Genomic DNA, 27588 nt, shown 5'->3' with positions numbered 1-27588 from the left:
AGAACGAATTGGTGGCATAGTGGGTGGTTGAAGAGAGAAGGTTATATTAATTAACGCGTTTTGGGTGGGGGTGCGTCACTCGGTGGTGTGCGTCACTCGGTAGTGGATTACGTTAACTAGTTAGTTAGTTAGCCAAGAGGCCTGATACTCTAGTGGCCTTGTCTAAAACTGGAGGACTTTCTCATAGAGTGAATATGTGGAGATCGAGTTTATGCTTTTGATCTTCTTTCAGCCATTCCTACTTGTTTGCCTCATCTTCGCGGTGTATCATCATGGGAAGGTCTGAAATGGACGCTCATACTCTTTACACCAGTCACCGCAACCCAGTATTCGGCTTTCTCGATCGGAAGCCGCTAGGGTGGCGCATGTAGAGATCCAACTGGGGCTGCATATGCGTACTCCTAGTTTGTAAGTCCGACAGGCCCCAGTCGTGAACGCATTGGCTGGTGAAGTTATCACCCCACATTTTAAATGAGCCTTTTTTGGAAGTGAAACCATGGACTCGAATGAATTTGCGGATGTGATATCCAAGAAAATATTAAAACAAGGCCTATATAGTTATGCTTTTATGGCCCAAAGCCCCCATAAAGTGCTCCGGTCCTTTTGTGAGCCCAAAGTCGATCAAATCTAACTCCCTCTTTTTTCTTCGTCCAATTCCCCATTGAGCCTTTTCTTTGCCTCTTCTTTCAAAGCTTGATCGTCCACTCGGTTCAAACCAACCTGTGGCATCAACCAAACAGCCAAAAAGAAAGCAAATGTCGCAAGGGATGCACCGACAATGAAGATTATACGGAATCCCTTTTGATATGCCGGTGTCAGCACATCACGAACATGCTCAGCATCCTTTGCAGATAACTTTGATAGGTAGTTCTGCGGGCTTGAGAGAAGTGAGCGTGACTGCGATTCGTCAAGATTGAGGACTGAGATGGACGATGAGACAATATTATTTCTGCATTGATTAATAAGAGACAAGCCAACAGGTTTGAAAGAATCCTTACATGATAGTTCCGGCAATGGCAAGCCCGAGAGTACCACCGAGGTTTCGTACGAAGCTGCTCATTGTTAGCTCCATCACATGGCTGACATCACTACGGGCACCACTCACTTCCTGAACGAGGTTATCACAGCCATATCCCGTCTTTCGACACCGGCTTGAACCGCAATGAGAGATCTATATGGAGTTAGCATCATTTATTGGACCAGGATAAGGAATCGCGTACGGCTGCAAAGTATTTCCAACCCCAACCCCAGTCAGAATGCCATATCCAATCTGCTTTCCCAATCCCGAATGCTGATCAAGTGTCGAGAAAAGACCAAGTCCAACAGCCCAGATAATCCATCCAAAAAGTATGCATTCACGGTAGCGACCTACCCAGTGTACAACAAGACCGGAGCCTGTACTGCTGATTGCTGTAAGGAAGTTAGCACAGCAACACGGCCGACAAGAAGAGGATTCATACTTTGCATGAGGGTAATGGGAAGAAGCATTGCAGCCGCTTTTACCGTCGAATACCCAAATACCAGCTGATAGAAAGTGGGAATATAGTAAACTTGCACCAAAAAGTTCCACCCGTTGATGAACATCGTCAAACATGCGCCATTCACAATCCTACCCTGGAAGATATGCATCGGAACCAGTGGTGTCGAGGCACCCTTCCACTGCCACACAACAAAAGCAACAGAGGTGGCGAACCCAGCAATCAGAGTCGCAATAACGTGCGCCGAGTTCCATTCATACTCACCACCGCCCCAGGTCAAACCAAGCAGCAAGACGGAAGTTCCCCCGAGAGCCAAAAGCGCACCGAAGAAATCAATTGCCTTCAGCTTGACTTTCCAGTCCCCAGTTACTTTCCGAAGAGGCATAAAGAACAAAACAGCCAACGTGGTTAACGCAGTGAGCGGTAGGTTCAAGCGAAAGATCCATCGCCACGAGTCTTCTGAGATGGAGGCTAGTGCACCTCCGATGACAGGACCAATGCCATTGGCGATAGCAACCACGGCACCTAGAATACCTTGGTATTTGCCTCGTTCACGGAGAGGGACAACGTCGCTGACGATCATCTGTGCGACGGTCATAAGACCACCACCACCAACTCCAGTGAAAGCACGGAAAACAATCAACTGCGTCGCCGTTTGCGCAAGGGAAGCTGCCAGTGACCCGACGAAGAAAATGGCTAGACCAACGAAAAGCACAAGCTTGCGAGACCAGATGTCAGATAGCTTTCCGTATAGTAATTGGAAACATGTTGATGTTCTGCGCCGCGAATGTCAGTTTGATTGAGTCGTATCATGAATACAAGAGAATAGAGTACTCACACGAAGTAACCACCTGAAATCCAGGAGGTCTGATCGCTGGCTCCTAAAGCATTTCCTATGATAGACAAACTGGCAGCCAGTGTCGTCTGGTCCATCAATGCCAGGAGATCAACGCTGGAACATGCCAGGAAGATCTGGGAGTTGTCATTAGCTAGGCCACATTTGCTTGTTACCGCATCTACTAACCGTGATGATAGTACTCTTAGGCACATAATTGGTTTGCTCGTTGAAAGTGACATTAGTCCCATTCTTGTCAGCCGTGGCACCCTCCGTTGGTTTTGAATTTTCGAGTACCCCTGTCATGGCGTGTTGATATGAAGGGATAGAACGTAAACAGACACCCAGAATCCGAAAATGCAGCGAAAAGAGAGAAGGAGATGAGAAAAAGAAGAAAAAGAAAAGAAGGAAGTCAGGAGACCAAAACGGAATAATCAATTTCATCTATTCACACTTGTAATTTTCATCTATTGATCGGCATTTAGTCTGAGCACCTTGACAGAAGATCTGCGTAAAGTCGGCAAAACTTCTCAAACACCCTCAAGGTACTCGCCCCTTTTCGATATACATCGGGATATAGGAACATTTTCAGCTAACAGGGAATTGCATGTGAGTACCTGAGGGATGATTGAATCCGTTCCTGAGTACCTTGTCAAACTAGGTGACACATGAGCAATTCGATTCTAGAACGTTGCAAGGTACGACATCAAGAATACCAGACCATGACGCAGCTGCAATAAGGAACATTCCGTTTTCAACCGTTCTATATCTAATTCCTGTGACAAAGAGGCTTACCTTACAGGGTCTGATCTACGCTTGGACCGTGTTGATACTCCCGAGATCGCTCCACGCGGTTTCCTTGTTCATCGTAGCGACAACTTTCCAGGGCTTGCAGCGTCCACTTATGGCGTTTGACCCTTATATTGACTCGTATAGTGGGAGACTCACTAGTGGAGTAAGAGTAGATCTGACTTCTCTTCCTCTCGGACGCCAAGAAAGACGCAACAGGATGGAGGGGCAAGCGATGGACGCTATAGAAATTTATTCTGTATAATTGCCGAGTGTGACCCAGGATTTTCGTCTTTTTCTTCCCTCATCTGTTTTCATCCCTCAAAAGGGTTGCTCTTCAAACTCGTGAAGTAGAGATTGTCTGCTACTTGATTATCAGCATCTATATCTTGCACGAAGAGCGTCTCAACATGATCAATTCTTCCGAGAAAATGACCAATGTAAACGAGCGCAATGTGTACTTCGGTACTGACTCGCTGAAGAAATACTTCGACCCGGACTGTCAGCCTCCTCTGCCCCTTGTGGAGCTGCCACCTCATTTGAACCCTTATCATCAAGATGGGGTGCGGATATATGCCAAAATGATGACCATGCATCCGGCAAACAATGTCAAGGCAATGCCAGGTATGACCAGCCCTGAGTGAACAATAAGCCTCCATTACAAGCTAACACGAGACCAGCATTGAACATGCTTGAATCTAGTGTTGTGCCCAACAAGACAGACCGGATCATCGAATACAGCTCCGGATCGACAGTCATTTCGATGTCCATGGTTGCCCGAGTCATGCACGGAGTAAACGACACCCGGGCTTTCCTGAGCAACAAAACCAGCGATGCAAAACTGAAGCTGATGCAATTCTTCGGTCTTGACATCACCCTGTTCGGTGGGCCGTCTCAGCCAGAGCCATTAGACGAACGAGGCGGCATTCAAAACGCCCGAAGAATGGCGCTGGAGTCAGAGACAATTGTCAACCCCAACCAATACGAAAACAACAACAACTGGCAGTCCCATGTCCGGTGGACCGGACCACAGATCTTCAAGCAGCTGCCTGAAATAAACGTTCTCTGCGCTGGTATGGGCACGTCTGGTACCATGACCGGTCTAGGGACCTATTTCAAAGGCGTGAAGCCCTCTGTTTTCCGACTTGGTGTTTGCACAGCCCCTGGTGACCGAGTACCTGGTCCCAGGTCATATGCTCTAATGCGCCCTGTTGAGTTTCCCTGGAAAGCAGCCGTGGATACCATTGAAGAAGTCGGATCATCCGAGTCATATACACACTCTCTGAACCTATGCCGGGAAGGTTTGGTCTGTGGCCCATCATCCGGGTTCAACCTCCAGGGACTCTTCCAGATGCTGGCAAAGCGCAAGGCTGCGGGAACCCTATCTGAGCTCGCAGGGCCAGACGGCACAACCCGTTGCGTGTTCCTCTGCTGTGACCTACCATACCAGTACATTGACGAGTACTTCCAAAAGCTGGGCGAGCAGCAATTCCACCCAATCCGAAACGAGGTAAATACCACCTCCATGACGTGTTGGCATGTAACGAGTGCGCAGGAAATAAAAAAAAGCTAACCTATCTACTGTTTACTAGCACCTGAAGAAAGTTGACCTGCACCGCTATGACGAGAGCTGGGAGCGGGATGCATTGGAGGTTTTACCCCAATTTTATGGATCACCGCGATCCCTAGCGCAAAGCCCATTGAGCGAGATTGTCCTCAAGCCGCAGAACCGCGTTTTGGACCTGCGCCAAAAAGATGATTTCCACGCGTGGCACCTCCCCGGCTCGGTGAACCTGCCGTTGTCTAGTGTTGGGCCTCACAGCCCATCACCGTTTTCGGATCCAGGTGTTCTGGAGGCGCAATGGGTGGAGCTGGAGAAGATCTTCAAGGATGACGTCTTGGTCTCAGATCTGGGGCGCCATCACGTTCTAGTGGTATGCTACGATGGGGATTCAGCACGTGTGGCCACCAGCGTTCTTCGGGCGAAAGGCCTCGAAGCCGACAGCGTGCGTGGAGGCCACCGTGCGCTGAGGATGTATGGGATCGGGAGTGAGAACCCGATCTCCACTACCAAGGGGCCTCTCGGGGCTACAGTTTCCGTCGCGGCTGTTCCCCTTGAATAGAGGACCTGAGACACAGGATCATAGCACAATCGACTGGGAAAATGGGGAATGTAGGGTTGGATCTGCCATGTGAGGCGCTAGTCCCGATGCGGATTATTCTGTGCCTTGATTTCTTTTCTTTCCCTCCTCTTATTCTTTTTCGCTTGGTATTCTTTTCAATTACTTCATCGGTTTAGGTTTATTGCTTGGCGCATACTACCCTATGACTCTTTCAATGAGAATATTGTTTCGGCTTCTTTCCACATCTTCCCACACGTAAGAGAGACCACTGTGTCCACAGTGGCCCGAGCCTCGAGTTGCTCCGCATGCGTTGAAAAGCTCGCATTGGAGAGAATCCCGGAACATTCGGAAGGCATGCAAGATACACAATGTTGTATGCATGATGTATGATATTTTCCGAGGGGTACTAGCCCAAACACGAAGTCAGATGTCAGATCCAATTTGTATCAAGCGCAAATGTGCTCTAGTCCATTTAGCCTGTGATATTCCAACCAACCACGAGTCTCTGAATGACTGCAGACCCCATCTCTCCATGGAATATGCTCAATTGTGAGCAAATACCCTCGGGTGATCGACCAGGATAACTGAGATGACTAGAATGTACATTCAAAGCCCCTCGACAGGTACAAGGAGAATAAAGGAGATATCCCGTTTTCGGTTCCGCAACCATCCAAAAGCACAACTTGCTGCAGACCTGCCGATCATACCTTGTGTATTCCATGATATCTGAATTCCCTTGACTATACGTTGTGTAGGTGTTGGTGTCACTTCTTTTCGGTCGCACAAGATGATGGACATGAAGATGGCCCAGGGCACGCCCTGGCTCGATCAGCCGGTGATGCTTCATTCGTCTCGTGCCGATAAATGCAAATTGACTGAAGCCCAATGTCTCTATCGTAACTATTACTGGCGATACTGGTATGCGTCTTCTTCCGAGTTACCGACATGTATATGTGCTTATCGGAAAATCTGTCCTAGGTACCAAGCCGACCATGTTTACGCATTAAGCACTGTCTACTTCATGTGTGCGGTGATTGGAGCGTTCGCGATCTCGAACTTGCTTGTACGATTCGCTCCAGATAGAGTGAAACGGACTAGACCGTGGCGCATGTTCACTGCCGCCTCACGATACTTGTCTTATCGTGGATATCGATTGCCTGCACTGCGATATTGGTCTCCGGCGTTGGGCGTGGTGATTCTAGGCGCTGTAGGCGCTGTCTTCTTCTTCGGTGGGTGGTTTGGACCTGTCCAGATGTGACGAGAATGCTGACTGACCTTATATAGCCCTGACACTTGGCCCGCAACCTTATTACTGGCCGACAGATGCTTCGTACGGAAGTAGTCCTCCGATCGCGACTCGATCGGGCTGGATAGCTCTTGCGCTGCTTCCATTTGTACTGTGAGTGTTGGATATGGATCACCAAGTTCGGTTACTGACCTCCTTTTAGGGCACTGAGCACAAAAGCCAACATGATATCTGGCGTGACTGGTATTCCGCATGAGAAACTTCAAGTGTTTCACCATTGGACTAGCTATGCGATGTTTGTGTTGGCCTTGGTTCACACATTCCCTTTCATCATATACCATATCTGGAAGGGGGATATGATGCATCAGTGGAAGACAAGTGTCGTCTACTGGACAGGGGTTGCTGCTCTCATTTCGCAGACATATCTAACCGTCATGTCTCTGCCATCTATTCGGTAAGATCACCCTTAGCCTGACTACCTAGAGACAAACACTAACTCTTCCACAGCAATCGTTTCTACGAATTCTTCAAAGCCACGCACATATTCGTGGCGGTGGTATTTGTCGTGTTTTTCTTCCTTCACTGCGATTTCCGGCTCTCTTCCTGGTATGATCGACTCGAACGAGCCTCATGACGACCTTGTATTAACATATACCAGGGACTACTTCATAGCCTCGGGCGTGATCTACTTCCTAAGCCTGATAGCCAGCCACGTCCGTACCTATCTAATGCACGGCGTCCACAACGCAACCCTTGAACTCCTCCCTAGTGGTCTTGTCCGCGTTGCAGTGCCCTCGATCATCAAATGGACACCAGGCCAGCACGTATTCGTGCGCTTCCTCACACCAGACCTACACCTACTCACCGCCCATCCCTTCACCATCTCCTCGGCATGTCGCAATCCAGACGAAATAGGAAAAGCCTCGGAACTAGTATTCTACATCAAACCACGCAGCGGCGTGACCGGACGCCTCAGAGCAATGGCATCCAAGAATCCAGGCTGCACGAAGAAGATATTAATGGAGGGACCATACGGCGGCGTTAGCGAACCGCACATGGCACAATTCGACACGATTTTAGTGATAGCTGGCGGCTCGGGAGGCGGGTTCTCACTAGCCATGGTAGACGAAGCGCTCCGGCTGACAGGCATGAACGCACCGGTAAGCGAGAAACGAGCACCATCCCGCCGGAACCTCCAAGTCGTCTTCTCGACGCGCGACCACGCTATGGCAGATTGGTACATCGAAGAGATCGAATCACGGCTCTCTGAATCAACACTGTTATCCGCGAAGTCAGACAACATATTCGAGACTGCGGTGTCTGTGCATGTCACTGACCAGCGGACATCGGGGATTTCCTCAGCTTCGGAGTCTGACGATGTTAAGGGCACCGCGGGCAAGGCACTGCCGGCTGAGATTACTACCACGGGAAGTTTCAGTTTGAATGTTCACCGCAATGCTCGGCCTGATATTCCTGGTCTGGTTGCGCGCACTGTATCCATGGCACATGTTCAAGGGACGCAATGTCAGAAGAAGCAGCGGATTGGGGTTTTGGTCTGTGGTCCTGCTTCGATGCTGCATGATACTCGGAATGCAACCGCTTTTGCGCAGGCTAGGGCTTTGGGGGGCGAGGTTGAGGAGCTGTATTTGCATACTGAGCCTTTCGTGTGAGTCTTTTATTCCATTGCGATGGTACGTCAATGGCGGTTTACTAACTGGCTATACAGGTGGTGAGCAGTTTCGACATAAGAGTATCATCTGCTGGATTGATCTTACTCACTTTCTTTTCTCTTTACCAATGTATCTATTTCCTAAAAGAATCACATAATTACTTCATAAAAAGGATCAATATCCAAAGAAAATCCATTTTATTAACGGCTAGGACCCTCTATAACTGTCTAAAGCCCGAGTCTGTATTAAATCCCAGGTGAATACACAGCAATCTAAGTGTAACCAAGTAGTACAGAAAGAGATACCCAGAACAATAACCGGCCAAAATATAACACAAAGTCTGGGGATATGAAACGCTAAGCCAACTGCAAAACAAAAACGCCAAGCATTAGTCCCATAAGGCTGAGTGGAGAGATGAGAAAGAAAGGTGGGATCAAAAGATCAACCACCAAATGCGAATCTAAACATTCAATGAAAACAAAGTGAAGAGATCATCAGGTCATTAGCCCACCAAAACCCTACCTTCCACGCTTCTCACAAGGATCAGCATCTTTTCTTTTCTTCCTCTGATCCTTGATATCAAATCAGGAAATCACTCCCCTCTCTCGACTCTCTTCATCAAGGAATCCCTCATCCGCACATTGACCACGCCACCAATACCGTACGCAGGAACAATCTTGCCCATGCGCGCAAAGCAACTAGGCACATAATCCCGACGAATCCGCGCCACACGTTCCGTCCAGCGCAGGCCACCGGCCGGCTGTCGGTTATACAAATCCAAACCGAGGAGGTGCATGGGCGTACTAGCGAACTGCATAGCAGCGGGACAGGCAAACTGCGCGATGCTGGATTTCATGGTTGAGCTTGAGGCGAGTAAGTCTGGAACTGAGGGTGCGATGAGGGCAGGGATATTGAAAGAAGCCCAGATTGTGATACTGTCGCGGAGACAGAAGAGGCCGTAGGAGACTTTAGGTATTTGGAGAGCTGGTGCTGCGGGTGCGGAAGGAGGGCGTGGGGCGCGCAGGGCGGAGCTGTACTTCCGCGCGACTAGGTTTGTGTTTATGGTGCTGTTTCTAGCTGGAGATTCGGAGGGAGAGGCGCCGAACATTTTGGCGAAGCGCGCGTCTTTGTAAACGCATATCGTCATGTTCACTATTGTTGTTGCGAAGAACTTGGGGAGGCCTGTGTCTATGGCGTTGTAGGGTTGGTTGTGTGTTATTGATTTGAGGGTATCTATTGCGTTCGCTGTGAGGTAGGTCGAGGTATATAGGGTGTAGATGAGGATGAATGGAGTGCTGAAGAAGAAGCCGCTGGGTCGAGCAACCATCGATCGGAGGCAGTTGTTGATTGTTTGGCCGATTGGGAAGCCTTTTGAGGCTTTCTCCATGATTGCACTAGGGGAATTAGTCTCACATTCGTAGCACATCAGAACCGTGATAGTCACTTACCGATCAATGATGGTGATCAATGGGCAGGTCAGCACACCGGCTATTGCTGCGCTAGCGACATCGACACCGAGTCGCTTGCCCAGGTCCTTGGTATTCCATGTTGGCTTCGTTGTGGAGCGTTTGCTGGGGGCCTGTCCTTGACGTTCCTGAACCCGTTCCTGCTTTACAGTCGCCATTGTTAATAATGTATCTTGCACAGCAGCATCCCGATTCATGCTCATGTGGTATGGATAGAGAATATATGCATTGAGTAAAGGAGTACACAAGATGTCAAATGAGACAAGATGAATTACAAATGCGAGATCTGAGAGATTATATCAATCAATCATCTCCCCCAGTTTCGGACGAGAATGACCCGGCCGCGACCCGGCGCCGGCTCTCCGATGCCGGCCCGATAGCTTATCGGCTAAACGCTGTTCCATTTGGTTATGTTGTATATGTTGTGTATGGAGTAATACAAGGGAGAGTATGGGTTTCGCTTCATTATACTCTTATTCTTATTTTGAAATCCCCCCAACGCCAAATATCAAGATCCTGACTAAATATGTATCTAGCGAGCTTCAATACCCTCCATAGTGACATTGACCGCACCAGCTTGCACCAACTAAAAAGCAAAGTTAGCAGAAATCCAAAATTATGCAAGGGACATAATACATACCGCTCGCTGCAAGTCGTCAATCAGGTCATCCACATCCTCAATACCGACACACAACCGGATCAAGTCTTCAGGGAAAGCGCGATCCGCCCGCGTCTTGGCGTCAATGCTGGCATGACTCATACGACACGGCATACTAATCAGACTGTTGACACAACCAAAGCTGACACTAATAGCCCAGATCTTGGCGCTCTCCACAATGCGCTCGCTGATGGCCGTGTCACCGGTCTCGAACGAGAGCACAGCACCGGCGCCCCGCGCCATGGAATTGTGAAGTTCATATTGCGGGTGGGACCGCAAGCCGGGGTATCGCACCTTGAAGCCAAGCGACTCAAGGAACTCGGCGATGCGCTGGGTATTGCTCTGCTGCTGTTCCATGCGGACCTTCAACGTCTTCACGCCACGCAGCAGCAGCCAAGAGTCGAACGGTGACAGGCCGCATCCCGACGCGTTAATTGGGAAGTATAGACGCTCTCCAAGCTGCAGGTCGTTCACGGCAATGACACCGGCCATCAGGTCGTGGTGGCCGGAGAGGTATTTGGTGCCACTCTCGTAGACGACATCGGCACCGAAGTCTAGAGGGTTCAGGAGAAGGGGAGACATCATAGTGTTGTCCACAGAGACAATGCAGGCGGGGTTGGCTTCGTGGGCGGCAGTAGCAATCTTTCCGATATCGACGATCTTGATCAGGGGGTTTGTGGGGGTCTCGAGCAGCACCATGGTTGTCTTCGAGCTCAGCACCTCCTGGACCTTCTCGGGCTGTGTGGTGTCGACGTGGTGCACGATAATTCCGCCGTTCGTCGAGAGGTACTTAAGCAGACGGTTGGTGCCGCCGTAGAGGTCGTCCCCAGTGACCACCTCGTCACCGGGGCGAAGAAGTCTCGTAATCACATCTAAGGCTGCCATACCGGAGGACACCACCAGGGCGCGCTGTGCCGACATGATCTTGGCCAAGTGACGCTCAAGATGTGTGCGAGTGGGGTTACCAGACCGTGTGTAGTCATACTCTCCACCGCCAGCGTTGGAGGTTTGTTTGAAGGTAGCACTCTGTGTGATTTAGTAGTGATCAGTATTTATGTGCAATTCTCGCCAGGGGTGGATCTGTACCTGATAGATAGGAACACTGCTGGCATTGTATTGGTCACTCCCTTCGGTGAAGACCAGCTCGGTGGCGATATTGTACCGGCGACCGGTATGAGGACTGGATGGGGCAGGGGAAGGAGGAAGGTCATTGCCTGACAGGTCAACCTGAGGGAAACCCTTTTTTACACCGCTGGATGACCCCGAGGCAGCATTGGGAATTCCGGATCCTGAAGCCGACATCGCTGTAGCGGGGCAGAAAGATGGAATGTGTGTATGTGTATGTGTATAGAGAATAATTGAGGTTAATTCAAAACAAACAAAAGATGCGAATATGCCAGAAGTGTAGAAAAAGGATAATAGGAAACAAAATCCAAAAAGAAATAGAAGAAACAGAAGAAACAGAAGAATCCCGCAGTTCACATCTTCTTCCCCCGGACAAGCTCCAAGTCGCTGATTCGTCGAGCCACGGCCATTGCGAGCTCGTCATCCGCTAGTCCCAATTAGGCAAGTAAGTATCTGGATGAGTCAACATTGATATTCCAACCTTGGAAGATAGTGACAGTCTGGGATTTATATGCTGGGGGTTTATAGTTGATTACATTATGTTTATCTATCTCACATTTATAGGAGATTGGTATATACATTTAGGGAGGGAACCCTTAATAGCTGTGGATATGGAGACTATGAACGTTGATATAAATGTTAATACAGAGTATAGCTTGTCTACATATATGTGTAGGTATGATTACTTCCCAACCAAAATTCACTTCGGTATTTCATATATTCTGAGCAAAGAGATACATGCATATCAATTGAAAAGTAAATTAGAGGCAACGCAACGCTCTTTTACAATATATATCGATGTATACTCTGGTGAAAGCCGCCAAGTCTCGTTAGTCATCCACTTGGACTTTCCAACCTTGGAAGGTTCAACATTTTTACTCTTCTCTGTCTATATCCATGGATATCCAATTGCACATACCCCTACAAAGCCCAGAATCTGGGATATAGAAAATATATCCTAGGCTCTTCAACGCCGTAGCCAGAGAGGAACCACAAAATGGTGGCAGAATCAGAAGCGGCATTCGCCTATCACGAACCTTCAATAATAACAGTCCTCAGCTACAGCGGATTTCTTTTGACACTGAACATAGCCAATTCCTGCCTGGACAAGCTACTCTACTGTGGTTTAATCGGCCAACTCTTCATCGGTATCCTGTGGGGCACACCCGGGGCACAATGGTTCGGCCAAGAGACAGAACGAGTCATTCAGCAGATTGGGTATTTAGGCCTGATACTCCTGATTTACGAAGGTAAGGGTACCTTGTTCTCTACTCAGATGTGTTTGCTTATAATGACCAGGTGGTTTGTCAACCTCAATCAAATCCTTGAAGGCAAACATCCTCCTTTCCACAGCCGTCGCCATCACTGGAGTCTGTGGCCCAATGGGCTTGTCGTTCATTCTCAAGGAACTTGTGTCAGCGACATCTCTTCAATCCTTCGCTGCCGGTGCAGCCTTAAGCGCAACCAGTCTTGGCACCACCTTTACCATTCTCTCGACCACGCAGTTGACAACTACGAGGCTCGGCACAGTCACCACTAGTGCTGCAATGCTAGATGATGTCGTCGGTCTAGTCATGGTTCAAATTATTTCCAACCTTGGCGGAAGTGCCGCCTCGTTCAGTGCTATAACTGTCATTCGACCTGTTTTTGTTTCAATTGGGTTCGCTGTCGGTCTACTATTGCTGTGTGCATTCTGTTTACAGCCAGTATTGAAAAAATTGCTTGATTTCAAAGACAAGTTCCCAGCCTTTGTGGGGACTGCACAATTTGCTTTCCTTGCACAGACATGTGTTTTAGTTGGAATAGTGGCTGGTGCAACATATTCTGGAACTTCGAGTCTCTTTGCTGCCTACATTGCTGGCGTGATTGTCTCATGGTTTGATGGGCTGGTAGCCGAAGCCAAAACACCAATTCCTGTCTTTCAGTCTGAGGACTCCCAAGAACCGACTGGCAACCACCAAGGAAGCACACAGAATAGCAAGAACCGGCATGCCGAAGAGACGCCTTCGCCTGCGCAACCTCGGGAAACAGAAATACCCCATAATGATACACCTACAGGCGAACTCATCTACAGCGAATATTATAAAGAGCCGGTGAACCGGATCCTTCTCCCTCTTTTCTTTGTGAGTCTTTCTATTCAATCCAAGTGAGTGACGTACTAACACCAGCAGGCATCCATCGGATTCGCAATCCCCATAACCAAAATGTTCTCTGGTCAGGTTATATGGCGTGGGATTATCTACGCCATGCTGATGGCAATTGGAAAAATGATCACAGGCCTATGGCTCGTTCGATTCTCTCCGAGCCCTGTGTCTGGTCTAGTCTCTACCGCTAAGAAACTATTTGCATACACTCATTCCTACTGTGCGAGTCCTCGGACTGTCAGCAAAAAGTCGAACCGAAACAAGAAAGCCCCGCAAAGACCGGCGACTCAAGATGACAGTGCAAATGTTTCGACTCCGGATAATGTCAAAGATGAGTCTCAGTCGACGAGCAGATCTCCTGCACCCACTTTCCGCCCTGATTCCCCCATATCCCTTCCCCCAAACCAAAGTCACTGTACCCGTCTTCTATCCTGGGATTGGCAATGGTTGCCCGAGGCGAAGTGGGGTACCTCATTGCTTCAATTGCCGAAAGTCAGGGGATATTCTCCAATGAATCTTCCGAAGGACCATCTGAGATCTATCTAGTGGTCATCTGGGCAATTTCGCTCTGCACATTGATCGGTCCGATCTTGGTTGGAACCCTAGTCAGACGTGTAAAGAAGCTGCAACGGTCAAGGGTGGATATGGGGTCTGATCCTTTAGGAGTTTGGGGCATTTAACTATCTCGGATACAGTGAGCGATGACCATGCTATACTGAAGCCCAAAACCGACACCATTGGTACATAGACAATAATTTTTCCTATATTAGTGACCTTACCGATCCTAGCATATACACAAACATAGCCGTTCAGCCACTCATTCCATAATGTCACCATTCTTAATACGAGTCATGGCGCTCCGGGGAATGGGATCCTTGTTGTCGAAAGCCGCCTTCCTGCGTTCCGCAGGAGTCCAAGACGTGATGTCCTTCGAATCACCGCCCAGACGCCCACCATTGGCCTTCTTCAGCTCTTTTAACACCTTTGCCCAACCCCAGGGATCATTGGCATTAGCTGTAGCCTCGGGAAGCTCAACCGTCTCACCAGACGACTCCTCGTAACTGGGGTGGTTCAAGCCATGAATCTTGACATTGTGTTTGGCGGCATAAGCCTTGATCTTCGCATCATGGTTATCCATACCGTACTCTCCGACATCAACAATGAAGCGAATGAACAGACCCATGATGGCTCCAATGTTCTTTACCTCCGAGTCGGACTTGAACAGGTCATTTCGTTCCAGGGTAGAAAGCATAGTAAGGAACATTGTGACGAAGGCCATAAGCACCGCATTCACTCCCTCTCCGTCATCGCAGCTGTATATTGCACTCGTCAGCGTTTCTTCGCCTGTCAATATCCTACTCGGAGTCAGTGAGACAAACCCAAGCAACGGCCCGAGAGCATCCACTTGGAAATACAGCCCGGTCGCTTCACAGATAGCCCACTGCATCTTCCAGTCACCATCGGCCTCGTCGAAATCCAAGAGGATGTTCTCCACTAGCTCCATAACGGCGTATCCAAAGAAGTCATTGTAGACATACATGCCGAAGTTATCCGGGTCGCGCACGGTAGTGCCGCGCTCCAGCGCAGTCCATTTAGCCATACCGGCGCTTGTGAAGATCCATTTTTCTCCTGGGTGCTCGGAAGCAGGTTTGAGGGTAGTGGCATCGTCCGCCTCCTGACATCAGAATCAGCTACCTAGATCAAAACAAGATCAAAATAGACTGGTGTAAGTCACTAACGGCATCATCTTTCTTCTTCTGCTCTATAAACTCTTCATCTTCCTCATCCTCATCCTCAGACTCATCTTTGTACCCCGTCTTCCAAGGCGCACGGCCCAGACAAATATAAGAAAAAGCCTTGACTTGGTCGCGGGTTTGCAATTTGAACCCCAAGTCTGCGTTTCGAGATACAGAGACTGGGGCCCATCGCTTGTCCAGTGCGCGCTTGGTTTCCATGTCTTCTTCAGGATTGCTTGCTGGGCCTTTGGACTTCTTCGCGGCACTACCGGCTGAGCCGGTTGTCTTTCTCTTAGGAGGCATAATGGAAGATGGTTAAATTGAATAAATGGAATGGATGAAAAGGAAAGGTCTAGTTATGAAATTGAAAAAGGTTGGGTTAATAGGTCCGGTGATGTCAGGGCCGATCAGGAGGTCACCTACTTTCTTATTTTCTTATTTTCTTATTTTCTTATTTTCTTATTTTCTTATTTTCTTATTTTCTTATTTTCTTATTTTCTTATTTTAGTCTTGGTATGATGAGCAGAATAATACAGACAGGGTATAAGTAGTGAAGACGAGCAATTGAAATTTGTATATACTCCATCCTAACTCCCACTTGGATGCCAGTCCATGAAGTTCCCCAACATGACCCAAGACAGAGAAAAACAGAATATTGAAGACATACGAAAATAACAAAAGACTTGCCAACCTCACCAGGATATCCATAAACCAGACCGTCCGTAAAGACGGGACAGACGAAAGAATCCCACAACGCCACAGCCGAACCCCCTATCCCCAAAAGCAATCCATTTTGAGACTGGAAAAAAAAGTAAAGCTCCAAAAGATGACAGTATATACCAGCGTAAATTAGATAGATCTTTAAAGGGACCCCCGGGTGTACTTTGTACTCCAAAGCCCCCAAGTCCACCTTCGACAGGAAAACTCTGCGTAACAGCATAAACATGAAGCGTAACATACTCCGGATCGCGATTGTTTATGCCGCCAGATCCCCGAAACCGCCGTTGATGCCGAAGAATTGGAACCTGTTGCGCGTCAGCAAAAGAATATCATTTAAGGAGAAAAACCGTGAACAACACAAGTTCTTGGGAGACGTACCAGTCCTCGACGTTCAACGTCGTTGGCGCGGTCGGCCCGCTGCGGGAACTACTACTCCAGGTATCATTGTCCTGGCTAGCAGCGTCCATCGCGGCTCCACTCATAGTGCCATCGAGACCGTGCATGGGTGGCCAGGCTTGCTGATGCTGGCCCTCCATGCCAAACATCTGCTGTGGCGGGTTAGGATGCATCCCCATCGCGCCCGGCAGCCCTGACATTATCGGCGGGCTACCGTGGGAGATAGACATGCTACGGCCAGAGACGGGCTGCGGCTGGTTGCTCATCATAGGACTAGGGCGCGAAGCCATTCCCGCGGGCATCTGTGATGGGATCTGGAGGGACGGGTCGACTGCGCCGGGCTGGGGTGGCGATGTCAACTCCGGGAAGAAGGCGGTGCCGTCTGGGAAGAGCTGGTCGGGCTGGAAGTTCTCCCAGAGGGAGGGGGAGAGGTTGGGAGAGGTGCGGGTTACTAGGAAGAAGTCGGGGGGGTGTAGCAGGGAGAGAGAATTGGCCGTTGAACGGTGTTGTAGGCCTGGTGTTGGCTCGGGAATTACCCGTGCCAGTCATCGGATCGTGAGGACCGCGGTGAGCGTTTGGTGATTGTTGGCCGGGAAGGGGTTGGTTCAATTCCCGGGAGGGTGTGACAGCGGGTGTCTGGGGCCGGGAGCGCTCGTATGAGACAGGGGGTGTAGGCCCGCCACCATTTGGCATGCCGATATCCATGTCATCAAATTTGCGCTTCGGGGGGTCATGCCTCTTTGAGGAAGACGATTCTCCGTGGCGCGTGCGCTGATGTCTCCGGCCTGCAGCCTTCTGGAGTCGCTCTTCCAACACTTTGTTTCCGAGGATAGACTCGAATAGCGTGTTCACCATCTTCGCCACCAGCCAGACCTTTGATACATCCTTGAGGGCTAGCATGCAAACATTGATTCTTTCCTGGCAGGTGGCCACGATTGAAGGAACCGAGGAACGCATTTGGTAAACGTGCATGATCAAGGCGGAGAATAGACTGTAGACAATGAAAGCAGGCGTGTACCGGATCTCCCCGTGCGCCTGTAGGTTCTCAACGATAGAGGTAATCATGCCTGCAGCTTGGAAGGCAATTGTTCGCGATGGATAAGCCATTTCCTCGACCCTGTAGTTATTGGGTGCGGATGAGGCAGGCGGCATATGAGCCCTGTGGAGAAGACAGAGCGTGGTGTAGTAATTCGAGTGCAAGAGAGCCGCCCAGAAATGATGCCGAGAGCGTTGCCAGCATACTTCTTTGGGACAGTTCTGCAGCCAATCGGCAAGCGCCATATCCGAGTGGGTGAGATCCATTGCATTCATTCGCCGTGACTTTGAAGCCACAGAGTACTGCTGGGACAGAACCAAGCCCATGATCTCGCACAGCTTGACATACTGCAGGAAGAACTGGACATGGACAGGGTCTGCTGGGTATTCGGCGACAATGTCGAGCTCATCCTCGATGAAATCGTCTTCCGTCACCATCTCTACATCTGAGTCATCTGTATTGATCCCAATGGGCCGTCCCAGTGCAACAGCGACAGAGCGATCCCGGGTGAACAAGGTCCACCAGATTCTTTTCCAGAGTCTTTTGTCTGGTTTGTTAAGTTGTGACATTTCGACGCTGCGGTGCATTCCAGAGCCCTGCGCTACCACCATAGCGACCCGTGTCCAGTAGAAGACGTTCTTGGTGACGTCTGTGACTAGTCAGAAAATCCATTAGGATGGATTGGCATAGATTGTGGACTTACCTTCCGGTCCCTCCCAGTACCAACCCAAAAGCACTAAGGCCTGCACGATTGTGACACGGTCATCCTCATAGTTAGCATCATAAAGCGCTTTAGCACGCTTATAAAAGGTCATAGCCGCAGGGGTTGTCGAGCCATTCGCATCCATAAGCTGCTGGTTAGTGCAGACTCTCGATCCTGCCAGCAGAATCGCCTGCAGTAGTAGCAACGATGGCGGATTTTTGGGATCACGGTAGTGACGCATGAAGCGGCTCTTGTTGATAATCGGCACGACGGGAGCCACCCATTTGAAATAGGCGTCGACCAACTCATCACACAGCGGTTTGGGCGGGAGCAGGAACGCCCCCCGCTGGTGCAAGATATCAATTTCCAGATTGTCTAGGTCCGTCAATCGGGCGCGGGACCCTCTAATATTCGGTGGGAGCGGGTAGTGCACGACATCCGCTGTTCCATGGCGGTCTTGAACCAGGAGAGACAGATTCGACGACTCGCCCAAGTAAGCCACTCGGCCGGCCTCTTTTATCGGAGCACGAGCAAACTTCGGCTTCATGAATTGGGCATAGGCGTTGTTGGCTGAAGCTTGTTGGGCGGCCTCGGCCTCGGAAAGGGAAGTATTAGGCATGCCGTCGACGCCCATGAGGTTGTTCCGGTATCCGAAGGCATTGCTCTTTTCATCCGAGTCGGAATTTTTGTCCTTCTTTTCCCTGGACGCAGAGACCGAGCCAGATGCGGAATCCGCTGCCTCGGTGCTCGTGGGTCGGAAGTGGGCAACTGCAGCGTCGACGATCGAGGAGGCAGTTTGCGGTGGACTGTCATCATACCGAGTATCGTCCTTGGGCTTGTTTTGATTGTTCTTTTTTCGTTTCGGAGAGGGGATCTTGCACTCGATAGAGAAGGCGACACAATTGGTGCAAGGCACCCCGAGACTGGCTGCGTCACATCGAACCTAGGCGACAGGAACGGTTAGAGGGGGAAAAGACGACGACCAAAAGCAAACTCACCTTGCGAGCATGACATGTCTAATTGGGTCGAAAAGAAAAACATCAGCTACTTTTTTTTTCCAAATCCAAGAAGGGGAAGAGAGAGGATGTATCGCGATAAGGAACTGAGCCGAGGTGCGTTGAGAACCTCGGCCCCAGAGTCGCGTCTCCCTAAAAATCCAGACGTACCTCGCACGCGCGTGATGCACGTTGTCTAAGATTAGATAAAAAGAATTAGCAAGCGTATAAAAATGCTTAACTTGAAGATTTTCCCTTCAGGCACAGGGAAAGCGAAAAGCCGAAAAAAAACCCTGTCCCTCATCTTTGCGCCCGCACACTTCCCCCGCGACAAATCCGTTTATCAGACCAGAACATCATGTCGGCAATATCCCAATAAAACCAAACAGCAGAACAGCAAACAGCAGAACATGAGAAAGAACTGGCTTACCTTCTGAAACTCAGCGGTTGGCCTTGTGGACCATTGCGCACCGTAATGCCCGAAGTCCCCGTCGAGCCCGCGTTGCTCGGAGCCGGGCTGGTGTGGTTATCCGATAGCTGGTCGGTGTGGAATTCAGTGGTACTCATGGCCACACAATCTCTCCATCCAGGAATTCAGACTCGAGTCGAAGGATAGGGGAGGATGCGCGCTCGGAGGGGAAGGGGAAGGGGAAGCGATATGCTAAAGGGTGCCAGGCCCACGGGAGTACGTACGGGGGTACAGAGTAATAAAGAGGGTAAGAAAGGGGATCTTGAACACGGCAAAGACGCCACGCGACCAAGAAAACAGAACAGAAAATCAGCAAGAAAAAGTACCGGGGGAGGGGGAAGAGGGAGGAATATCAAAGTTGGGGTGAAGTTGGTTGTGGCAATATCAATTCCCTGGTGGAGTTTCCATTTGGTCAGCATTTGATAGTTAGGCATGCATTGGGATTTACATTGGAATTCATATACAGTATTTTTATATGTTTTTATGTACTTATGTCTGATTCTTATAATATTATGAGATCAAATATTCTTCATATCATTGCCCGTCCATTTCCTGCCTTCCACGTTGTCTACTAAATAAAAGATGAAAAGGGGTAAAGGTAACCCTAAGAACCCAGTACTAAACAGCCCAGATGGCGCAGGGGTTCACACCGGACCCTTATTGACTAAGCGCTAACGCGGTCCACGGGTGTATGTAAAAGCCACCAAATAGTTATGCATTGTTGGAACCTGTTGGAACGGGAACCACAAAAAGATGGAGAGATCGACGGATGGGGGTGGAAGACCGAAGGTAGCAGCTGGTGGAATGCTTCTTTGTAGTAAACAGGAACACCGTACAACATATTCTATATATCAGGAAGCCTAGGAGAAGCACAATAATATACTCTATACAGTATAACTCTTGAAGCGCCAATCCTCAATCCCCAATTGCCAATCGTTTCCAGACATCCCGGACGCTAAACCGGCCTACCCTAATTAGGCCCACCGCGTGGAAATACCATTGCTTCAGCCTCTATTCGGGCTCGGGGGATCGTCCCGAGTGAAAGATTGGTCTTTGGGTCTCTGGGTCACGACGCGAAAGGCTCCAGATCCTGCATTAGCTCCACGCCTCCAATCCTGGGTAAAATGACCACGGCCAGAGCCTACCGCCACGCGGGAGGAGGATGTGGAGGTGTAGGGAAGTTGACAGGGTATACTCCCATGTCGGGGATTTCTCTCTGGGCTGAGCTCGGAGACAATATTCGGACAAGGACCATATTAGCGGGATGTGCGGATGTATATGCAGTGTGACCTGCTGATGCTCACTGGCCACTGCTTAATGTATACTTGTATAGGAGGTTCCCAGAGTAAGCTTGAGGTGGTGTTTTTCTTTTTCTTTTTCCTTCTTACAAGATATGACACGTGCCAGTGTTCTGTTTCATACATATTAATCTGAAAGGTACTCCGTGTAGATGTAGATCGTTACAACCGATCCAAACTCAACATCAAAGTCAAACGGTGAGATTGCGGGGGAGAAAAGAAAAGACGGGGACGAAAAAGACTAGGGAAGAAGCTGCGGGGGGAAACCTCATCTGAGCTACTCCGTACTCCGTACTCCGTACAATATACAGAATCAAGAATGGATGTTCTTCAGAGCGACAAAACCTGAGTCTGGGCAAGCTTGTGATGCCTCGGTAACTTTGAGCTTCGACCAATGAGAGAGCCCCGTCTATTTCCGTTTGCGCCACTCTCAGATGCGAGAGGATAACACGTAAAGAACACTCAAGTGGTTTCCTTTACTCTTTTGTTAGGTTGGCCGGGCTTCCCCGGCAAGAAACGGTTGTGCCTTGGATATTCGTAGAATTGCGGACCAGGAGTAAATGAAAGCCCGTCAACGAGACACAGTTTATGCAAAGTGAAATCGTAGCGAATGTAAATCAAATCTCATAAAGCAGGGTTCTCTGAATTAGTGCCTTCTATAGACAGGCGGGTCATGAAATAAAATACATGGTAAAGACTAATTAAAGAAGAATATAGCCCGATCTATGCAGGTGATGGCATGTGGGCAAAGAGTCCCTATGTGTGTATTATACTAGTTTCATATCCAACTACGACCACCCATTCTTTCCTGATTTGCCCTTGCCCTTGCCCTTTGACTTGAGTTTGGACTGCTTGGACCCATTGGACTGGGGCTTCTTCGGTTCCTTGAGGTCCTCGTGGCCACACTCTGTGACTTCTTCGATAGTCTGGACCACGGCAGCCCCAACAGCGGCCACTGTGGGGGCGAAGTCCACACCGCTGACAAATTGCTCGCTGAGGAATTCCAGACCAGCCACGAAGGTGCAAAGGGCGCTTGCAATACAGAAATGGCTAATGGTCATGCCGATGTCAAGCCACGAGCCCTCGTCACGCACCATGAAGAAGAAGTTGAGGGTCATAATGTCTGAGATGGCCATAACAACCATGAAGAGTGCACTTGGGGGTACCTCCAGGCGGCGGTTAAGAATACCCAGATTGGCACTGATGATGGCGAAGGGGATGAGGATTTGGAGAATCAACAGTGCACCCTGGGCGAAGGGATCAAAGACGGGGACAAGGCGGCGCACGCTGTCGAGGGAGAAGGTGGAGATCGACGCCACATTGCCAGTGCTAAAGAACGCCGATTGCAGGAGGAAAAAGAAGAAGAGTGCCACGCGCACGTCAGAGAGAGTAAGGGCACGGTAGTAGAAAGTTTCACCGTTGACGGTCGTTACGCCAGGGTTATTAAGCTTCTTCAAGTCGCCCGCGCCGTGGACATAAATGGCATGTTCCAGGCGAACCCATGTCACAATGGTCATGCAGAAAACAAAGTAGAACAACCCTTCCCATGAGATTGTGAGAATGATAAAAGTTGGCGAGAAAGTCAAGAAGATGATCATAAGCCGGTGCAGATAGTGACTGTTCGGATACAGACGGTGGAAGAATGGAAGCGTCAGGGAAGACACTGAGATTGGGTTAGCATTTCTTGGTGAAGACACATCCTGTGGTCCTAGGACACTGCTCGGTTAATTTACCTAGAACAACCCATCCAACTACAATGTTTCCAAAAGGCAGGCCTTGGCGGGCCTGGAGAGAGATCACAGATGATCTAGTGACGATGACAGCAAGCAGAACCATGCCGAGCTGAATTCCCATGATGATCCGCGAGCCAATACGACCAATGGCATTTGGTTCTTTGGATTCCGGGTCACGGTGCCCAATGATAGCATCCTCAAACAGCAAATACAAGATGCCAGTGAGGAACATGAGCAAACCGCCATATGTGCTGCGAACAGATTAGCCACGTGGAAATGGTTGTTGTGAAAAGGAATCTTACATTGTATCAAGGTTTTCGACCTTGATTACTGGCAGAAGGGTGAAGGAACTCATCAAACCGCAGCCAAGAGCCCAAGTCGCAGACAATAACGCATGACTGCGAATGAAGCTAAAGCCATGAATAACAGGCCACAATGCACCCAGGGCAAAGCAGACGGTGAAGATTTCGCGGTGGAAATATGATTGAACCATTGCCTCCATCACACCGAGGAACGCCAGTAGCTGGAGTCCAAACTTGAGGTATCCAGTGAAGGAGCGCACATGGCCCAATACAATCTGACGACCGGCAATCAGAGCCTTGCGGCGTGCAAAAACCTCTTCCCAGAAATAAACCGGGAAGAATGCATAGAAGTAATAGCGCCAGGATGAGCCCTGGTAAAGGAAGACTGAGAACAAGGCGACCAGGATAGAGGAGAAGAATGAGATACTCGCTGTCGTCCGGTGGGAGTCTGACGATCCATGCAAGACGTGCAGATCAATAACCGTGGTCAGCGCATACGCGATCCAACCCAGGTATCCAACAGAGACAATGGTCCGCAAGAATAGCCAGTCATACGTTTGTAGGTAGCGCAAACCCTCAAGAGCAACGCGAAGAAGCTCGGCAGACGCTGCAATAGCTTCCTCGTGGTCACCGCTGGATATGAATGCCTCGATTCTTGCTAGTCTGCCTTCAATCGAATTCTCGTGGTAGCCCGATAGAGGCTCATAAGGCACATACCGGATCACCGCGTCCCTCTTTTGCCCTTCTTTGACGCGGTACATCTCGAGAACCGCCTGCGTGTTAGCGAGAGCGGCCAACGCCTTTTCTTCTGGGCTCGCATTGAGGTAGTCCAGCGGCAATTGACCAACAGAGTTGACGGGGAAATCAAGACCCACTAGGTAGGCCATGAGCGCGGCAACATCGGCCTGTGCTACATCGTGTCGGCGAACCTGGTCGAATCCCCAATCAGCCGAGAAACCATCTTCATGACCCGCGGCAATTCCGCCAGCGGAGAGCTGGGGCCGCGCGACGCCAGATCCCCAGGCAACCAACGGTGTCCGCGTGTTGTCCGGATGACCGTCACCATGGCTGCCCGTGTCACTCATACCATGGTCTGCGGTGAACACGAACGCCGTTTTATCATCTCCGTAGAAATCCTCTACTAACTTCGTGACGGCCTGGACTCCTTGATCCACCACCTTGATGTTATGTAGGTACTCGTTCGAGTAAGGACGGAAAGAGTGACCAGTGGTATCCAGTCCCAGCAGGTGGAGGAAGAACACCAATTTGTCGTCCCGCAGTTTCCGGTCCAATTCCGGGTCAGTCTTTGCCGATTCGAAGAGGTCATGGACCTTGGAGAAGACCCACGTATCCAGGTGCGTCGCATCGACAGTGAAGTCCTCCGCTTCTTCGCTGTACATTTCCGCATCGACCCTACCGGGCACGGCGCCCTCCTTGAACATCGGCAGAATATCAGGACTGCCCCAGCTCCAAGTGTGTCTGCTCTTGTTGAATACGCTGTCAAAATTCACAGGGTTCAGCTTCCACCCCGTGGTGACAGCGGACACATCCTCATAGAGGCCTGCGATAAGCGCAACATGGCCTGGTCGTGATTCGGTTGGGACGCGAGTGTGCGAGACACCGAATGTTCCGTGGGAGAGGACTTTCGAGCGGATAAAGGGAGACAGGCGAATCAACTCGTTGTTTTCTGGATCGGCGTCCGGGGATGGGTCTGGGAAAGCTTGGAAGGCCTTGTCGGCCCGTAGGCCGTCGGCGACAAAGAGGACGAGACGTTTGGCGGGTGCTGGTGCTCCGGAAGATCGTTCGACACCATATGGTCGCATGCCACTAACAATTGGACTGACAAAGTAGATGTCAAAGATCGAGTATGTATAGATCAAGTGGAAGACCACTGCGAGGGCAAGAAACCCAACGCGGCCGAGACGCGCCATGATCTATGTCTCCTAGATATTCAGTGTTAAAAGAGTGGAAGTGGTCCACTGCCACAAAGAAAGGTAGGGAAATTCACCAAAAAAAAGGAGATACGAAGGTCACAACACGTCAACCCGTCAACCTTCTGGGACGCATTGAGGAACTTGGCGGTGAGAGCCAATCACAGGTCTCCCTTTGTTCACTCTACTTACAACTTTCCAGGTTATCCTTTGGCATTGATTTCCCAGTTGAAGCTCTACACTATCTTCAGAGGGCTAGAGAAATGCACCTTGACTTGAAATCTATTGAATACAGTGAGGTAGAAAGACATGTGGCCGTCATATAGTGGGGGTTTCTACCTCCTTTGAGTGGCTTGGAGATAAAAAGGGGATATAGTAAAGAAGATAGTATCTCGCCAGGTACCTAGGTAGCATGCCAATTCAAAGCCGAACATCAAGACAATGAATGGTCTATGGATCAATACACTGGAGAAAATGGATGGCAGCGAGGCGAGAACTTGAGGTGCCTTGCAATTGATTTGTTGTTTGAGGACCTCGCGAAGCGTGTTTCACTGAGCGAAGGGCCCGCTGACAGACGTTTACCACTACGTACAAAATAGGCATAAGGGGGCAAGAGTTTTGTAAGCTCCTAGGGTGGCCCCGGGGACTTGTTGAAATTGATGTGATTGACAATTGAAGCAACATGACATTCCCAGTCCCGAACAAACTCCCTAAAAATGAACAGACCCCTAAAAAAACACCCAAGACCGATATAAGTATCAGTACTGCTATTGCGCTGGAAGAGACCGCCGCTTTGTGAGAGCATCAATGACTCGCGTATAAAACTTGGCCGCTTGTCCGCGGACGAAGGTGATGTCCACGGTCAAGAAGTCTGGTAGCAAGTTGACCAGGTCGCGATCGCGGTTGGGGTCTAAATGAGGCAGGTATTGGAATTCAGTTTTGTCGTAATCAGCCGAGGCCTTTGGCACAACAAGATGGAAGTGAAGTGCTGCAAGGAGGTTAGAAAAATGCCATGAATTACTTGGGAATGGAGCAACTTACTTCCGTTGATTCCAGTCTGGATACAATCGTATAGGTAATCTAACTCTCTGTTCTTGACGTCGCGAACGATCAATCCTGTCAAATCGCTGTATAGATCTTCTTTTAGTTGGGCGAGCTGGGAAGCCTGTGCCGCTTCGGCGGTTGCAGCTGCGTTAGCACGGTTGGCCGCACCACCCTTGATGGTATTGCCAGGGACCTTTGCAGCCCCCTCGAGACTCGCAGCTGTGTTCCGCGCCGCAGCGAGCTTGGTCTGTAAAGCTTTGACTTCAGACTGGGCAGACGCAAGCTGTGCTTGGGCCTCATCGGCACCAGATTTAAGTCGAGCCAATTCATCATCACGGTCTTTGAGTTGCTTCTGGAGCCCACGGCTTTGCAGTCCTAGCTTTCGCTGAGCATCCAGTTCGGCCTTGAGCGAAGCGACCAATTCATTCGATGCTGAAGAAGTATCAATTGACCTGCCCTAGTGGCTATGAGACAACAAAAGAGCATACCTTTAGTAACAGTCTCACTTTGCTTTCGCAGTTTCTCCATGTTGGTATTGGCTTCGACAATCCCAATCTCCCGTAGGTTACGGTATTTACTCTCCAAGGCATCGTGCTTCTTGGTCAGTTCACCCAGCCTGCGCCTCAACTCTGGATCTCCGCCCTGCTCGGAGCCGGTGGCTCCAAGCTTGCGTTTACGAGGAGAAGACTCCTGTGGGTTGTGTAACATGGATAACCGGGAGCGAGCGTTCTTCACGGGGGACATCAATTTGCGGTTATAGGCTGGTTCATCGTGAATAATAGCCTCTTCTACGAGCTCCGCTGCGGGTTGCTCGTTCTGTTGAGAATCTTCGACTTCGGGCTCCTTTAGTCCCCGGCTCGCTGCACGAGCAAGAGGGCTCAGGTCCGCTTGCTCCGTGTGAGTTTCCTGAAAACTAACGTGTTGAGAACCGCTCGGGGTAAACTCAAATTCACCATCTGTTTGGAGTTGTATGCTGACCGCACGAGGTCGTCCTCGACTGGATGCTGGGGCAGCCTTTGCAGCCTTGGGCAGCTGCTTCTTTGTATTCCTTGAGGCAAGCGGTTTTTCATTCTCCTGGTTGTCTGCATCTTCCTGTTCTGGTACCATAGCCTCCGTCTCGGTTTCCTGCACAGGCGTTTCAGTGTCTTGCGCGGCACGGCTGCTTCCTCTGGGTCGTCCTCGGCGGGCGGGCTTCTTGTTTGCAGGGGGTTCAGGCTCGGTCACAGATACAGCTGCTTGCTGCTTTCTTGTTCGAGTAACAGGTCTGGTAGGTCTGGTAGGTTGGGTCTCAGTGACATTCTCGTTTGAGGTACGCGGTCGGCCTCTTCTTTTTTTGGCAGGAGGCTCGTGATTTTCCTGTGTTTCTGTCGCTTCAACTTGCATGATGTCCTCATCATCTGAGCCTAGTAGACCAGATAGTTTGGGAGGAGCTTTCCGTTTGGGCATTGTGCAGGTGTACCTATGTATAACTGTTTGATGACAATTGCATACTCGCGGGACACGCGCCGACAACAACACCCCCAACACCGCCTTCTCCGCCTTACGACATGTGATTTGGCATTCCCCCGAGTCCCGCGCCACAAGCTGCCCGAATGATCTTCGGCGACTCGGCTGTCTTGTTTTAATCCTAGGTGGACTTCAAACTTACCTTTATTTATCCTTAATTTTCGCTTTCGCTTAGGGGTTTTTCT

The 27588-nt window shown here is 49.9% G+C and overlaps 10 protein-coding genes across 10 annotated transcripts; 3 read left to right on the top strand and 7 right to left on the bottom strand.

The window, feature by feature from the left end:
* Window positions 1–627: 627 nt before the first annotated feature.
* N7489_009363 (MDR family MFS transporter) lies at window positions 628–2619 on the bottom strand (the record flags this gene model as incomplete). The annotated part of the gene is made up of 7 exons (XM_056715113.1): window positions 628–949; window positions 999–1052; window positions 1106–1171; window positions 1221–1410; window positions 1461–2254; window positions 2317–2450; window positions 2503–2619. 7 exons carry the CDS (start codon window positions 2617–2619, stop codon window positions 628–630), a joined length of 1677 nt encoding a protein of 558 aa, XP_056562735.1.
* An 890-nt stretch (window positions 2620–3509) lies between these two features.
* Window positions 3510–5225, top strand: N7489_009362 (putative cysteine synthase B; the record flags this gene model as incomplete). The annotated part of the gene is made up of 3 exons (XM_056715112.1): window positions 3510–3726; window positions 3783–4612; window positions 4695–5225. Exons 1-3 carry the CDS (start codon window positions 3513–3515, stop codon window positions 5223–5225), a joined length of 1575 nt encoding a protein of 524 aa, XP_056562734.1. The 5' UTR covers window positions 3510–3512.
* A 787-nt stretch (window positions 5226–6012) lies between these two features.
* On the top strand, window positions 6013–8204 carry N7489_009361 (ferric reductase family protein; the record flags this gene model as incomplete). The annotated part of the gene is made up of 7 exons (XM_056715111.1): window positions 6013–6143; window positions 6204–6454; window positions 6510–6624; window positions 6674–6925; window positions 6979–7077; window positions 7130–8137; window positions 8198–8204. 7 exons carry the CDS (start codon window positions 6013–6015, stop codon window positions 8202–8204), a joined length of 1863 nt encoding a protein of 620 aa, XP_056562733.1.
* Window positions 8205–8733: 529 nt separating this feature from the next.
* Window positions 8734–9810, bottom strand: N7489_009360 (uncharacterized protein; the record flags this gene model as incomplete). Its single annotated transcript, XM_056715110.1, has 2 exons — window positions 8734–9535; window positions 9590–9810. The coding sequence occupies 2 exons, from the start codon at window positions 9808–9810 to the stop codon at window positions 8734–8736; spliced, it is 1023 nt and encodes a 340-aa protein (XP_056562732.1).
* Window positions 9811–10139: 329 nt separating this feature from the next.
* On the bottom strand, window positions 10140–11567 carry N7489_009359 (cystathionine beta-lyase STR3; the record flags this gene model as incomplete). The annotated part of the gene is made up of 3 exons (XM_056715109.1): window positions 10140–10193; window positions 10248–11291; window positions 11352–11567. 3 exons carry the CDS (start codon window positions 11565–11567, stop codon window positions 10140–10142), a joined length of 1314 nt encoding a protein of 437 aa, XP_056562731.1.
* An 820-nt stretch (window positions 11568–12387) lies between these two features.
* On the top strand, window positions 12388–14282 carry N7489_009358 (cation:proton antiporter; the record flags this gene model as incomplete). The annotated part of the gene is made up of 4 exons (XM_056715108.1): window positions 12388–12640; window positions 12690–13513; window positions 13562–14000; window positions 14230–14282. 4 exons carry the CDS (start codon window positions 12388–12390, stop codon window positions 14280–14282), a joined length of 1569 nt encoding a protein of 522 aa, XP_056562730.1.
* A 69-nt stretch (window positions 14283–14351) lies between these two features.
* Window positions 14352–15573, bottom strand: N7489_009357 (uncharacterized protein; the record flags this gene model as incomplete). Its single annotated transcript, XM_056715107.1, has 2 exons — window positions 14352–15209; window positions 15274–15573. 2 exons carry the CDS (start codon window positions 15571–15573, stop codon window positions 14352–14354), a joined length of 1158 nt encoding a protein of 385 aa, XP_056562729.1.
* Window positions 15574–16246: 673 nt separating this feature from the next.
* On the bottom strand, window positions 16247–19687 carry farA (CeGAL family transcription factor; the record flags this gene model as incomplete). The annotated part of the gene is made up of 7 exons (XM_056715106.1): window positions 16247–16295; window positions 16369–16837; window positions 16923–18071; window positions 18126–19068; window positions 19124–19141; window positions 19292–19316; window positions 19551–19687. 7 exons carry the CDS (start codon window positions 19685–19687, stop codon window positions 16247–16249), a joined length of 2790 nt encoding a protein of 929 aa, XP_056562728.1.
* Window positions 19688–21675: 1988 nt separating this feature from the next.
* N7489_009355 (mannose-ethanolamine phosphotransferase MCD4) lies at window positions 21676–24853 on the bottom strand (the record flags this gene model as incomplete). Its single annotated transcript, XM_056715105.1, has 3 exons — window positions 21676–22550; window positions 22621–22871; window positions 22923–24853. The coding sequence occupies 3 exons, from the start codon at window positions 24851–24853 to the stop codon at window positions 21676–21678; spliced, it is 3057 nt and encodes a 1018-aa protein (XP_056562727.1).
* Window positions 24854–25607: 754 nt separating this feature from the next.
* N7489_009354 (putative chromosome segregation protein (Pcs1)) lies at window positions 25608–27343 on the bottom strand (the record flags this gene model as incomplete). The annotated part of the gene is made up of 3 exons (XM_056715104.1): window positions 25608–25841; window positions 25895–26329; window positions 26386–27343. The coding sequence occupies 3 exons, from the start codon at window positions 27341–27343 to the stop codon at window positions 25621–25623; spliced, it is 1614 nt and encodes a 537-aa protein (XP_056562726.1). The 3' UTR covers window positions 25608–25620.
* Window positions 27344–27588: the final 245 nt, after the last annotated feature.

This window comes from Penicillium chrysogenum (assembly GCF_028827035.1).
Source record: "Penicillium chrysogenum strain IBT 35668 chromosome Unknown utg000005l_segment0_segment0, whole genome shotgun sequence".
NCBI lineage: Eukaryota > Fungi > Ascomycota > Eurotiomycetes > Eurotiales > Aspergillaceae > Penicillium > Penicillium chrysogenum.
This window is presented reverse-complemented; position numbering and strand designations above follow the sequence as displayed.